This window comes from Hypanus sabinus, unplaced genomic scaffold (assembly GCF_030144855.1).
Source record: "Hypanus sabinus isolate sHypSab1 unplaced genomic scaffold, sHypSab1.hap1 scaffold_276, whole genome shotgun sequence".
Classification (NCBI taxonomy): domain Eukaryota; kingdom Metazoa; phylum Chordata; class Chondrichthyes; order Myliobatiformes; family Dasyatidae; genus Hypanus; species Hypanus sabinus.
This window is the reverse complement of record NW_026780896.1, coordinates 271725-287439: the sequence shown is the minus strand read 5'-3', so window position 1 is coordinate 287439 and position 15715 is coordinate 271725. Positions and strand designations below refer to the sequence as shown.

General features: G+C 40.3%; 1 protein-coding gene across 6 annotated transcripts in view; it reads right to left on the bottom strand.

Moving 5' to 3' along the window:
• Positions 1 to 15715, bottom strand: part of LOC132388188 (NACHT, LRR and PYD domains-containing protein 3-like) — a 56168-nt gene that overhangs the window by 19714 nt on the left and 20739 nt on the right. For 3 of the 6 annotated variants that reach the window (XM_059960544.1, XM_059960543.1, XM_059960545.1), the window contains exons 3-7: positions 12479 to 12571; positions 5880 to 6046; positions 4800 to 4971; positions 4636 to 4701; positions 162 to 325 (exon numbers count right to left, since the gene is read on the bottom strand). In XM_059960544.1, the coding sequence (XP_059816527.1) occupies positions 162 to 325; positions 4636 to 4701; positions 4800 to 4971; positions 5880 to 6046; positions 12479 to 12539 (630 nt within the window). In that variant the 5' untranslated portion in view covers positions 12540 to 12571. Of the gene's footprint in view, positions 1 to 161; positions 326 to 4635; positions 4702 to 4799; positions 4972 to 5879; positions 6047 to 6265; positions 6353 to 12478; positions 13730 to 15715 lie in introns of those variants that run through there. The other 3 variants (XM_059960541.1, XM_059960542.1, XM_059960546.1) reach the window with 3 other exon arrangements.

The window sequence follows — 15715 nt, the reverse complement described above, 5'->3', positions numbered from 1 at the left end:
GGGTATTTACAACTTTTTCAATCATCGCTTGAGATTCACATTTTTAAGAATTTGTTTATTTCTGATTTGTTTTTATGCTCTATTATCCAATGAGTGAGAGTCCCGACACCCATCAGTCCTGTGATGTGTGAAAATTCAAACCCATTCTCCCTCTCACTCACCCGATGTTCCTCTCTGCTGAACTGATTCTCGGCCGTTAACGCCAGGCTCACTCCGTGCACCCCACCTTCCATCGCCTGCTCCAGCCTGTCCCGGTAGAAGTCCGTCAGCTGCAGCAGCTGGGAATCGTCCCAGCTTGCCAGGAGCTCGGTGATCACTCTCAGATCTGTGAAGGAAAATGGGGAAAATTAAAGACATTATCGAACACCTAATGGACCACAAATTTATCTCTGGAGCCTAAAGACGGGGATTCTGTGCAGCACGTCGCCAAACAGAATCGGAAATAGACACACAGAAGTGTTACAATTTGGAAGGACAGATCAGAGAAGGAATTTCACAGCGAAAGACAGGGCAGTGAGTAGTGAACTGAGGAACATGGATATGACCCCATGGATTTTAAGTGATTGAAAGTGGTGTCACGTGGAGTTAGGGGTGTAAAGAAATATTTGATACATTGGATGTTATAAATCCAAACGTGAGTAGAGACATACACAAGCTGCTGTAAGAATTCAACAGTTCACGCAGCAACCATGGAAATGTGTGTACAGTTACGGGCCGAGATCCTTCGCAAAACGTCGACTCTTTACTCTTTCCCATAGCTGATGTCTGGTAGCTGAGTTCCTCAAGCATTTTGTGTGTGGTGTTTAGAATTCCCGATTCTACAGATTTTCTCATCTCACAGTGTGTCAGGACCCTGTCAGGTGTGTGTGGGGTTACACAGTGTGTCAGGGCCCTGTCAGGGGTGTGTGGGGTCTCACAGTGTGTCAGGACCCTGTCAGGGGTGTGTGGGGTCTCACAGGGTGTCAGGACCCTGTCAGGTGAGTGTGGGGTCTCAAAGTGAGTCAGGACCCTGTCAGGGGTGTGCGGGGTCTCACAGTGTGTCAGGACCCTGTCAGGGGTGTGTGGAGTCTCACAGTGTGTCAGGACACTGTCAGGTGTGTGCGGGGTCTCACAGTGTGTCTGGACCCTGTCAGGGGTGTGTGGGGTCTCACAGGGTGTCAGGACCCTGTCAGGTGTGTGTGGGGTCTCACAGTGTGTCAGGACCCTGTGAGGTGAGTGTGGGGTCTCCATTCAATGTACTCGGTTGTGATAGGGAGCGTAGGAAAACATTGATTGTGGACATATTTACTTTAGAGATTGTGATAGTGGTAGAAATGATGTTCTTCAATAATCGGGGAGTGTTTCTGCTTCATATTCAGAAAAGGGTGTGAGAATTTCACTGCTGTGTCTGTTCCCTTGGCAAACAACATGAGGAATAGTGATGAACAAGTTTGTAGTGATTTACCAAATCCATGTTGCTGGGAAAGTGTGGGGTTTCATTGAGCAGATGTGGACTGGAACAGCATTGACAGAAGTGACAGAGGCATGAGTAGTCTGTAAATTTCCTGATTGGATTACCAAGGGCAAATCATGCTTGACTAATCTGTTGGAGTTTTTTGAGGGTGTAACAAGGATGTTAGACGAGGGTAAGCCAGTGGATGTTGTGTACCTAGATTTTCAGAAGGCATTCGATAAGGTGCCACGTAGGAGATTGGTGAGTAAAATCAGAGCTCATGGCATTGGGGGCAGGGTTTCAACATGGATAGAAAACTGGTTGGCAGATAGAAAGCAAAGGGTAGCAGTGAATGGGTGTTTCTCGGACTGGCTGGAGGTGACTAGTGGGGTACCACAGGGCTCTGTATTGGGACCACAGGTCTTTACGATTTATGTCAACGATTTAGATGAGGGCATTGAAAACTATATCAGCAAGTTTGCTGACGATACTAAACTGGGTGGCAGTGTGACATGCGAAGAGGACGTTAGGAGAATACAGGGAGACTTGGATAGGCTGGGTGAGTGGGCAGATACTTGGCAGATGTCATTCAATGTGAATAAATGTGAAGTTATCCACTTTGGAAGCAGGAACAAAAGGGCAGAGTATTGTGTGAACGGTGTAGAGTTAGGTAAGGGAGAAATGCAAAGAGACTTAGGAGTCCTAGTTCATCAGCCAATGAAGGTGAATGAGCAGGTGCAACAGGCAGTGAAGAGGGCAAATGGAATATTGGCCTTTATTACAAGGGGAATTGAGTACAAGAGCAAGGATGTCCTTTTGCTTTTGTACAGGGCCCTGGTGAGACCACACCTGGAATATTGTGTACAGTTTTGGTCTCCAGGTTTAAGGAAGGACATCCTGGCAATTGAGGAAGTGCAGCCTAGATTCACTAGGTTGATTCCTGGGATGGCAGGGCTGTCTTGCGCAGAGAGATTGGAGAGATTGGGCTTGTACACACTGGAATTGAGGAGATTGAGAGGGGATCTGATTGAAACGTTTAAGATAATTAAAGGATTTGATAGGATTGAGGCAGGAAATATGTTCCAGATGTTGGGAGGGTCCAGTACCAGAGGGCATGGATTGAGAATAACAGGTCAGTTATTTAAAACAGAGTTGAGGAAGAACTTCTTCTCCCAGCGAGTTGTGGAGGTGTGGAATGCACTGCCTCGGAAGACGGTGGAGACCAATTCTCTGGATGCTTTCAAGAAGCAGCTAGATAGATACCTGATGGATAGGGGAATCAAGGGATATGGGGACAAGGCAGGGACTGGGTAATGATCACAGAATGGCGGTGCAGACTCGAGGGGCCGAATGGTCTACTTCTGCACCTGTTGTCTATTGTCTATTGTCTATTATCTCTGGTCCCGAGTTTAAATTATCATCTTTGGGATTTGTTCCTGTAAATCAGAGACCCTAAACCAAGGTTCTGGCCGAGATTCCTTATATTTCTGTTGAGAGCTTCGAATAATCAGATAAGACATGGTCTGATGCAATATTAATAAGTTTTGTGATTGTTTGTCTTTCCTACGCTCTCTCCTCTGTAAATATGCAGTTGAGTAATCCAACTCAGTCTGTGATGATGATGACTTACAATCTCGAGCCCTTGCACTGGCCCGGGCTCCATTTTCACGGACATGATGGGCTTATGGATGTGGTGAGCTTCCCATCCAGACGGTCACAATTTAACTAATTGCAATATTATCTATAGATATTTCCAGTCCTCTGCACCTTCCTTGCCGCGATCCTAGAACCCTCGGTTTCCCTGTCCTAATTCCCATGTCTCACCAATCCACAGTGTCCATCACACAACACCGGCAGACAGGAATTTCAGCTTCTGTGGACTGAGCTGAGGAATATGTCCCCCAGTCTCACCCTCTCTAACACTGCAGCAGTGTTTGCACTAGGGAGTGCAGATGTGAACACAGCGGGTTCATCTGCTGCTCTGTGGTTGAACAGACCAGTTGGGATGTTCCCTGCTTTTCTAATTAAAGTGATGCTATTATTACTATTCTGTGACTGGAACTTCAGTGGACGCCCAAATCTAAGAAAAGATAATCTGCGGGAACTGGGGGAGTTTAGAAAATGCTTCAGGATGAGTCTGTTCAGGAGGGGGCAGTGCCTGGCAAGAGAAGATTTTGACTTATTGGTGTGAAGAAATATATTTTTTTTCACCCCATCTCCAGATCACCCCTTCTCCACTCAGACTCTGGTGGGGATCTGTAGTTGCAGGCCCCAGAGCGGTGTGACCACCTTCCTCAAACTCGCCAGCTCTCTGCCTCTTTCCTCAAAATGTCCTTTGAAAACTCTCCCTCTAGCAAACACGTTTCCCTGTATCTCACTGTGTTCTCTGTCACAGTGCCAACATTTACCTGGTCAGATCCTGTTGGCTCAACAACTGAACCGCCCGACGCAAATTACAACCGTTGGTGGAAACAGAGGTCAAGTTTCAACTTAATGAAATTTGCTTCAGCCTCATCTGGGCCATTGCGTACCGTTCCAATTGCCCCACCACCGGAGGGATGTTGAGGCTTTAGAGAGGGGGCAGAAGAGGTTTACCAGGATGCTGCCGGTTCAGAGGGCATGTGCTATCATGAGAGGCTGGATAAAATTGGAATGTTTTCTCTGGATCATCAGACATTGAGGGAGCTCTGAGAACTATCCGAAATTATGAGACTTAGATAGAGTGGGCAGAGAGAATCAGTCTCCTGGGTTTGAAATATCTGTTACTAGAGGGCGTGCAGTGAAGGTGAGCGGGGGTTGTATTAAGGGGGATGTGAGGGGTACTTTTTTTTTAAAATCAGAGAGTCGTGGATGCCTGGAACACACTGCCTGGTAAGGTGGTAGAGACAAATTGTTAGAGACTTCTAAGAGACGTTTGGACAGGCACATTGATGTAAGGAAGATGGAGGCAGATGGACATGATGATGGAAGGAGAGATTAGAGTTTGGCTGTGTTTGATTTATTTCTTGGCTGTTTTGGCTGTGATCGTTATTTTCTGATTTCTGTTTTACACGGTCAAATCCGGTGAGGAATTATTTCTGGATTTGGAGCCACGTCAATGAAGCGGTGACAGACCAGCCAGGACCTCATTGACTGGTGGACCAGGTTGCCTAATGGCCTGTTCCTGTGTTATACTCTTCAATGTTCAATGCACGTTCACTTACCTTTCAGCTCACTGAGAACCTTTAGTAAAAGTTGAGCGGGAATTGGTCGATGGGAAGGATCACAACCTGTTTAAATATCAACAAATTGAGGAAATAATTTTTGTCAAATTGTAACATGTACCAAATTCAATCTGAATTTGAATTAATCTCTGATACTATCTCACCATATTCCTGTATTTCCTTCAGTATTTTGTCCAACTCTGGGACACCAATCCGCATTTTCACAAAGGTTTCCCACATCACCCTCTGGGCGCTGGAGCCTTTCTCCATCACCAGGCTCAGGAGGAGTTTAGAACTGTCCGCCCGCTCTCCCTTATCAGCGAGATCAGTGATTTTCTGTGAAGAGTAACAGTGAACATATTGGGGACTGACAGATTCACACAGAGAATGAGAAGTAAATGATGTGCTCAGTAACGGGATCACACTGAGCAGTCACCCGGACGGGTGCTGATCCTGTCTGGACATGGACTGTACATTCCGAGTGCAGAGCACACGGAGGGACATTCACCGTGAACCTGGTCCACCAGTCAATGAGGTCCTGGCTGGTCTGTCACCGCTTCATTGACGTGGCTCCAAATCCAGAAATAATTCCTCACCGGATTTGACCGTGTAAAACAGAAATCAGAAAATAACGATCACAGACGAAGAAAGAAAACAGGAGGGCTTTAATAACAGAGCGAGTTGCAGAGAAGTTTCAGAAAATATGATGTGATTCATCTCCTCAGTCCGCCAGTATCCAACATGACAGCGGATTACCGGCTGACACCTGATGCCTTTCCTTTGCCTTTTCCAGTGGAGGTTTATTCAGTGATTACACATTACAACATGGCCGTATTCCCCGATCCACACCGTTTGCAGTTACAGATTGTAACACTATCATCTCCACCCAGAACAGAACATATTCAAGCTCTTGTAACACCCACAGATGATGTCCCAGTTCTCACTGTCATCCTGCCATCACGCTGCACGTTCTTCCCAAACCAAAACTTCCTGTAATATTTCAATTTAATACTGTAAGCCCACACAACTCAACTCACTCTGAACATTGAGCAGCCACCCACCAGTCCGCGGGGTCTTTTCACCCCTTTCTATCACTGGTTCAGATTCACATGTCTGGGATTGTATGTACAGTATTTATTTCCCAGTTGTTCCTTTATCTAATATAATATCTGATGAGTCAGAGTTCCGGCACCCATCAGTCCTGTGATTTGCAAAAATTCAAACTCATTCTCTCTCCCACTCACCCGATGTTCCTGTACACTGAACTGATTCTTGGCCATTAACGCCAGGCTCACTCCGGACACCCCTCCTTCCATCGCCTGCTCCAGCCTGACCCGGTAGATATCCGTCAACTGCAGCAGCTGGGAATCGTTACAACTTGCCAGGAGCTCGGTGATCACTGAGCCCGGACCTGTGAAGAAAAATAATTAGGAGCATTAAAGAAATTTCAACACCATACTGGGTGGTAACTTTCTCTCTGGAACCTAAAGATCACAACAAAACACAGTCCGGGGGAGGGGGGGACACGTGATGACGTAGGATCGAGACGCGGGAAACCAGCTCTCCCGTAAAGAATCAGTAAATTAATGTTTACGTGAAGAAAAGTTAGTAAATACATTCTAAAAGTTACTTATAAACTACTCCGGATTGTTTCAACTGTGTCTCACAAACAGAAGATGAAGAAAACTACTAGCGTGAAGACAACGCAAGTTGGAACTGAATCAAGGCCCGCTGCTGCCAGAGAACCGGGGCTCAGGTACATTTCACCTGCGGTGATACAGAACAGGAAACTGCGGCAACATTGACCATTTCAAAGAAAAAGACCAACAAGAACTGCGCAAACGCGAAGGAAGGAGCATGCGCAAACGCGAGCAACCAGAACTACAAATCCCAGTACCGATTGAAACCGGAAGTGAAAGTGAATCTGCGGCTGATTCAGATTCTCTGGATAAATCAGACGAAGATGGAGGTAAAAGTTTTTCTGGAAATATAGAAAAAACTTTGATGCAAATAATGCGTAAATTAGAAAAAAATTAAACGCATTAAAAGAAATAAAAAAAAGATAAATATGGAGATTATGTTTGATAAAATGATAAAAAGACAGGAAAAAATGGAAAGAGAATTATAGACTTGGAAGCCACAACGGAAGACATGGTTGAAAGAATGAATAAAATGGAAGATAATATCTCTGCCTGGACATTAGAAAGAAAACAATTGTTGAAAAAAGTGGATAAGCTAGAAAAATTTAGCAGACGAAACAATATTAAGATTGTTAGACTTAAAGAAGATATAGAAGGAGAAGATCCAATAATTTTTTTGAAAAATGGATTCCTGAAAACTTGGAAATTGAAGAAGAAACTCTAATTGAAATTGAAAGGGTTCATGGAGCCTTAAGATCAAGACATCAAACTGATCAAAATCCACAATCAATTTTGATAAAATGCTTAAGATATCAAGATAAAGAAAAGATCCTGAAGATGGCTGCCCAATGTGCCAGAAAGAGTAAAGGGACATTGGTGATAGAAGTGAAAGCAGTTCTTTTCTATCCTGAAATAAGTGATAACCTTTTGAAGAGAAAGAAGGAATTTAACCCAGTGAAAAAAGCTTTTCGGGAAAAGGGTTATAAATTCATAATGCGTCACCCTGCAACACTGATAATTTTTTTGGAGGATGGAAGAAGATTTTTTTTACCAATTATCGAGAAGCGGAGGAATTCGCACGAAAACTCCTCGTTATTCGCTAACTACACATAGAGATTTCCAAGCGTAATGGATTAAAGATGGAGACAGAGACAGTGAATGGAATTGATGGACATTTAAGGATGATACAGGGGGCGAAAGGCAAAATTTGAGAAATATTAATTGCGAGTTGCATTTTTTCTTTTCTTTTCTTCTCATATATATACTTTTCAATGTCGCGGGGGAGCTGGAGGAGCTTTGGATCGATTGCTACGGGATTCACGTGTGTAATCATGGCGATTGCCATGACCCATACAACAGAGGGAGGTAATGTGTTCTTTTTTATCCACAACATTAGTAGGGGGGTATTTTGTTTTTTTCTTTATAATCTATTTTTCTTCTATCTTTTTTTGCCTGGATGATCGGTGGGGACACACATAGCAACATGGAGAATGTTTAAAAAGATTCCCCAAGGTTTCACGAAAGTTGAAAGATTAGGTATTATTATAGATTGGAGTAACCCAATTAAAAATAATGACTAAGTTACTAAATTTTCAAAGTTTTAATGTTAATGGGCTTAATGGACCGGTGAAAAGAAAAAGAATCTTAACACACATTAAAAAAATGAAAATAGATATACCTTTTTTACAAGAAACACACTTAATAGAGAAAGAACATCAGAAATTAAAAAAGAGATTGGGTTGAAAATGTTATTGCAGCTTCATTTAACTCATAGGGGAGAAGAGTTGCAATTTTGGTTAATAAAAATACAAAATGTATTAATTGATCCAGCGGGGAGATATTTAATTATACATTGTCAATTTTTTTCAGAACTATGGACTCTTATCAATATTTATGCACCACATGAAAATGATGTAAAATTTATACGACGTCTGTTTGAATTTGGTTAACACACATGACAAAATATTAATAGGTGGAGATTTTAACTTTTGTCTAGATCCAGTTTTAAATAGATCAACAAAGGTTGTCACAAAATCAAAAGTAGCAAAATTAACTTTATCATTGATGAAAGATTGATATATGGAGAAGAATTAACACAAAAGTAAGAGATTCATTTTATTCAAATAGACATCCTATTAACGAATATTCAAGACAGTGAAAAATATGAAATATAAAGCAAGAATATTGTCAGATTATTGATAATGACAATGATAATGATAGATAAAGAGGAATCAATTTATAGATGGAGATTTAATTCTATATTACTAAAACATCAAGACTTTTGTGATTTTATGAAAAAGCAGATTCAGTCTTTTTTAGATACAAATTCACATTCAGTTGATAAATTTATATTGTGGGAAGCAATGAAGGCATATTTGAGAGGTCAGATAATAAGATACTAATAAAATTAAGAAGGAATATATGATAGAAATAGATCAATTGGAAAAAGAGATTACAAAATTAGCAAAAGAATCTCAAAGATATATGACAGAAAAACGGAGACAACTTGTTAATAAGAAGTTACAATATAATACGCTTCAGATATATCGAACAGAAAAAGCAATTATGAGAAGTAAACAGAGATATTATGAACTAGGTGAAAGATCACATAAGGTTCTTGCTTGGCAGTTAAAAACAGACCAGACTTCTAAAACGATAAATGCAATTCGAACAAGAGTAAATAAAATTACTTATAAACCTTTGGAAATTAATGAAACTTTCAATAACTCTTCCAAAATTGAATTTGTAAGAACAGAAGGGATTAGATATGCCTTTTACATTAAAAGAGGTCGAAGAAGCTCTATGATCATTTCAAAGTAATAAATCCCCAGGAGAAGATGGTTTTCCACCTGAATTTTATAAAAAGTTTAAAGATTTATTAATTCCTCCTTTTATGGAGTTAATACACCAAGCGGAAAGAATGTGTAAACTTCCAGAATCTTTTTCGACAGCTATTTTAATAGTATTGCCAAAAAAAGATAGAGATCTTTTAAAGCCAACATCATATAGACCTATTTCTTTGTTAAACACTGACTATAAAATAATAGCAAAAATCTTATCTAACAGATTATCTAAATACTTACCAAAATTAATACACATGGATCAAACAGGATTTATTTAAAATAGACAATCAGCAGATAACGTAACTCAGTTATTTAGTATAATTCATTTGGCTCAAAAGAGGGAGGAAATGAGTGTGGCAGTTGCTTTAGATGCAGAAAAAGCATTTGATAGATTGGAATGGGATTTTTTATTTAAGGTATTGGAAAGATATGGATTAGGAGTATCCTTTATAAAATGGATTAAAACCTTAAATACTAATCCCAAATCTAAAGTAGTGACAAATGGTCAAATTTCAACACCATTTCAGTTAACAAGGTCAACTAGGCAAGGTTGTCCATTATCACCTGCTTTATTTGTGTTGGTGATAGAACCATTAGCTGAATTAATTAGAATGGACCCAGAAGGGTTTCAGAGTTAACCAGGAGGAATACAAGATTAACTTATTTGCTGATGATTTTCTGTTTTATTTAACAAACCCATTGTACTCGTTGCATCAATTATCCTCTAGATTAGAAGAGTATGGGAAAATATCAGGCTACAAACTAAATTGGGATAAAAGTGAAATTTTACCTCTTACTAAAGGAGATTATAGTCAATGTCGATTAATAACTCAATTTAGTTGGCCGATAAACGGTATAAAATATTTAGGTATAAGAGTTGATAATGATATAAAGAACTTATATAAATTAAATTATTTACCATTATTGAAAAAAATTCAAGAAGATATTGATAAATGGATGATATTACCAATAACATTAGTAGGTACAGTAAATACCATAAAAATGAATCTATTCACTAGATTACAATGCTCATTCCAATCACTACCAATACAACTACCCCAGAAGTTTTTTTCAAGAGTTAAATAAATATGTGAGGAAGTTCCTTTGGAAAGGTACGATGTCAAGAATATCGTTGGAAAAATTGACGTGGAAATTTGATCTAGGAGGGTTACAACTTCCAGATTTTTAGAATTATTATAAAGCAAATCAACTTAGATTTATTGCATCTTTTTTTGAGAAAGATAGACAGGCATGGATTAGAATAGAACCAGATAAAATAGGAGAAAATACACCAGAAGATTTTATATATAAATGGGAATCTAAATGGATACGGGAAAAGAAAGAATCTCCTGTATTAAAACTTTTGATTGATTTCTGGAATAAGATAAATGTTGATGATGAGATAAAGAAATCTTTATTAGCAAAGAGATCTTTAATTCAAAATAGACTTATTCCTTTTACAATGGATAATCAACTTTTATATAATTGGTTTCAGAAAGGGGTTAGATATATAGAAGATTGTTTTGAAGGAGGTATATTAACGTCATTTGATCAATTAAAGAATAAATATAAAATATCAATCAACACTTTTTTGCTAGTTCCAATTAAGGGGTTATTTAAGAGCAAAATTGGGTCAAACAATGTTATTGCCAAAATCTAATGAAATAGAAACTTTAATTCAAAAAGGAAAAACTAAAAAAATTATTTCTTGCATGTATAGTTTGATTCAAAAACAGGCAATTAAACAAGGAATCCATAAGTCAAGACAAAAATGGGAAATTGACTTGAATATTAAAAATGAAGAAACAAATTGGTCAAGACTATGTCTTGATAGTATGACAAATACAATAAATGTCTGGTTAAGATTAGTGCAATATAATTTTTACATCAATTATATATTACAACACAAAAAATAAATAAATTAAAACCAAATTTATCTGATCAGTGTTTCCGATGTAACCAAGAAATTGGTACTTTTTTACATTCTACTTAGTCTTGTTCTAAAATTCAACCTTTTTGGACAAATTTAAGAGAACAAATTATTGGAACACAACTTCCACATAACCCGATATTATTTTTATTCGGCGATACTGAAGGGATAAAACCGAAACCCAAATTGAATAAATATCAGAAAGAATTCATAAAAATTGCACTGGCAGTAGCCAAAAAGTCTATTGTAGTTACTTGGAGATCAGATTCATACTTAAGTATAAATCGTTGGAAGAATGAAATTTCCAGCTGTATTCCACTTGAAAAAAATTACTTATAATTTAAGAGATAAATATGAAACATTTTTGAAAATTTGGCGCACTTGTTTACAAAAGACAGGATTAAATATATAGGTGCTCCGAAGATAAAATAATTGGTTATTTGGGGAAAGAAATAAATATATATATATATATATACTAAGTTATTATGAATTCCATGGAGCATGTGGGGATCTTCCGATATACAGGCATTCTTTCTTTCTTTCTTTTTTCCTCTTTTTCTTTTTATTTTCTTCTATAGGGATGTTAGGGGAGGGGGGAAGGGTAGATTTTTTTTTTTCTTTCTGTAATCATTTGAAAACTCAATAAAAATTTAAAAAAAAAACAAAACAGACCGAAAAATATATGTGGGAGAACGGGTTTGGGCCGGAGGGTAGGGGTTGACGGGGGTGTAGGAGGTGGTATAGTTCCATCTGTTGAAGTATGCTCTTTCGTGTCCCCAGGAATATACCTCCCTGTTTTGAAAGGACTCTGCTTATTGCTGAGAATATAGTAACCCATCACCATCACTCTCCTGGTACTGCACATCACCACCGCTTGGCTCTGTGTTACTGTCTGCCTGCCTGGTCAACCCCTTCCTCAGCAAATCTCTGGGAATTCTCACAAAATACTGGAGGTACTCAACATGTCAGGCAACATCTCTGGAGGAGAATAACAATCAATGTTTCAGGCCAAGGCCCTTCATCGGACTGGAAATGAGGAGACAGAAATTCTAGATATTTTTACATTACTTTCTGTTCCCTGTGGTCCTGATCTGAAATGTTGACTGTTTATTCCTGTCCATGGATGACCTGCTGAATTCTGCCAATATTTTGTGTGTCTTTTTGTTGCCCAAAACTTTCAGCATCTGCAGAATGTCTTGTCTTCTGGTGTAACTCGCTATTTTAATGTGCATCACAATCTGTTAGAGGAGCAGGAGCAGACGGTAACTGTCCTCCTTCCACGTGTGACTGAGTTTCCCCCAGAGATGTCAACTCTCTCTCTGATCTCTCTGCTCAGTTTTCACAAATATTTTGAGAATTGCCATTATTTAATTAAACCCAGACGGAGAATCCGCACAGTATTTATAAATTAAAATACTTCGCCAACATACCCGTGTCCTTTCCTGATGTTGACGCCACTGGAACTCCTCCACTGCTCGAACCTTGATCCATTCTGTGGACAGGAGTTTTCAGTTTTTGCTGCTCTGTAACAAAAAAAAAAATAACAGGAGGGTCAAACATTAATTGGGGTTTAAAGCAGAACAGTGTTTTGTTTTTAAACTGAGGTGAACACTTCCAAACATCTTGGGTCGATCCACTGAACACGCGCCATGGCCGGATCCACCTGCACCTGTCCACCCACAGTCACACAATGTCCATTTCCGATCTCTCCATGCATTGTACACTGGACCAGGATTCTCCAGGGTATCTACTCGCTGTATTGCAGGCAATTCCCTTTTAGGAACCAATCTTGTGTCCTGGACCGGGAGTGATGAGTTTCCGGAATGGCAAGCCAGGCTGAGCAGACAGCGCCCACTGCTTTGGTCCTCCTGCCACTGGTGGCGCTGTGATGAGTAATGGACAAGTGTTACCGCAGTGTGGGCTGAAACATTTCTGCTGACGATGAAACGTCTATTCCTCTCGTCACTGGATTATACAGATTTCTCAGTCACAACTGATTCCCACCGTCTCCTTTCAGGTTAATATCGTCTGGCATTGACACCAATGGCAATATATGATTTGTGTCTATACAGAAACACTCTGACAACCTGAACAATGCAATCTCACACATAGCACCATGACATCCTGTCCTGAACCTCTATAGTTTTTCCGGCAGGACTTTAAAACTATTATTAGCACCAAAACTTGGTTAAGATTTCTTTGAGCATATCACCTGGCTATTATCAGATAGTTAGTTATATGACACCTTGTTAAACACAATGTTGACACACCATACATCCAAAACAGTCAGTTCGGAAAAAAATTGTCAATATAATTAAAACAGAATGATGGAATTGTTCAACAAGACGAGAGTATGTTAATATTTCAAGTGGAGGACCCTGTATCAGAGCTGAGCCTGTGTGCAGGAGCCATGTATCTGTTCTCTATCTGCATTGTATTCTGCGTTGTGTATTTATGATGCTTTTTTTATGGTAACAAGTCGCATCAGTGGGGGTGTGATAAATGCAAAGGGAATCAGTTACATAGTTTGCTTTTTCCATGCAGTACACAGGTGGGGACTGACCGATGTCATGTATTTTGTTACTATTAACTCAAATACGATGAATTTATGTTTGGGTACAGATCAGTTTCATCACTTCAAGATTGTATGTTTACTGATTGCTAATAAAGGATGGAATACATATCACCAACATTTGTAACAATCATTATTGGAGTTGAGGGAGCATCATGCAAGTACAACAAATCCACGGGGGGTCGCTAGCAATGGCAAATTAGCTTGGTTAAATTTCACCGCTACGTTCTCAAAAAATGTGTCTCAACCTGCCGATCATTGAAATATTCTGAGATACTGAGTATTTTGCTTCAGTTTTCACCAGTGAAAAGGACTTTGGCAATTGTGGGGATGACTTACAGCGGACTGAAACACATGAGTGTATGAACTATGAGAAAGAGCATCTTTTGCGAGGTATTCAGTTAGGTAAGTCACCGGGACTGAACGAGATATACTCCATGCTACTGTAGGAATCGAGGGAGGAGATTGCTAAGCCTCTGACGATGATCGTTGCATCAACAATTAGGTGGGGAGAAGTACCGGAGGATTGGAAGGTTGCAAATGATGCTCTCTTGTTCAAGAAATGGAGTAGAGATAATTCAGGAAATTACAGACCAGTTAGTCTTACTTCAGTTGTGGACAAGTATTGGACAAGATCCGGAGAGGCAGGGTTTATGAACATTTAGAGAGACATGGTCTGATTAGGGATAGTCAGCATGGCTTTGCAAGGGCAGGTCATGCTTATGAACCTGATTGAATTCTTTGAGGATGTAACAAAACGCATTGATGAAGGTAGAGCAGTGGAAACACTGTATATGGATTTCAGTAAGAGGGTAGCAAAGGTTCCCCAGGGAAAGCTCATTCAGAAAATAACGAGGTACGGGATCCAAGGAGACATTGCTTTGTGAATCCGGAATTGGCTTGCCCACAGAAGGTGAAGGTTGGTTGTAGATGGTTCGTATTCTCCATGGATGATTGTGACTAACAGTGCTCCACTGGGATCTGTTCTAAGACCTTGATCAGACTCTGTTTGGGAGTACTGTGCTCAATTCTGGTCACCACACTACAGGAAACAATATGGATGCTATCGAGACAGTGCAAAGGAGATTGACAAGGATGTTGCCTGGATTGGGGAGCATGCCTGATGAGAATAGGTTGAGGAAACTTGGCCTTTTCTCCTTGAAGCGATGGAAGATGAGAGGTGACCTGACAGAGGTGTTTAAGATGAGAGGCTTTGCTTGTGTCGTTAGCCAGAGGCTTTTTCCTCCAGGGTTGAAATGGCTAACAAGAGGAGCATAATATTAAGCTGTTTGGAAGTAGGTACAAGGGGGATGTCATGGGGTAAGTTTTTCACACAGAGAGGGATGGGTGTGTGGAATGCACTGGCAGTGACGGTGGTAGTGGTGGATCAGATTCGGTCTTATAAAAGACTCTTAGACAGGTACACGGTGCTTATAAAAATAAAGGTCTATGCTGCAAGGAAATTGTAGTCAATCTCTAGAGTAGGTTACACGATTGACACAGTATTGCGGGATGAAAGGCCTGTAACGAGCTTTAGATTTCTATGTTCTATCTTCTTTACGTTTTAACGACCGAGCTGCCAAGATGATCATTACTAATCAAATCTCACTGAGATTTCTCAGGTCCTGTTGAATTTATTGCCAAGTGCACAAGTACGGGAAGATACAGGTACAGAGAAACACTGACTTGTGGCAGCATCACAGGCAAGTACATTCAGATAACGCATGGAACACAAATTATACAATTCTGTGTCACTAACAATATGAGCATACCGTCTCCCACTGTTTGCCCACCGAAGAGGTGAATATCTCTGCTCGCCACCTCTGTGGGCTCAGACGTTTCCATAGTCGAGCCCCTCATTTCTTTTTCCCACTGTCAATGGGTTCCTTCCCCCATTCTGCTCCTTGATCCCCCACCGGGGCAAACAACCTCTCAGACTCCATCCTACTCAACCCCCCACACCATATTTATCCTCCCTCCTCCTCCTGCTGGGTTCCCTCCGTCTCCAGGGAGATGGCAGCAATCCAGTGGGCCGAGTGGTCTCCTCATACCTCTCAACGATACATCAGACACCGACCGAAGGAGAAGCTTCTTA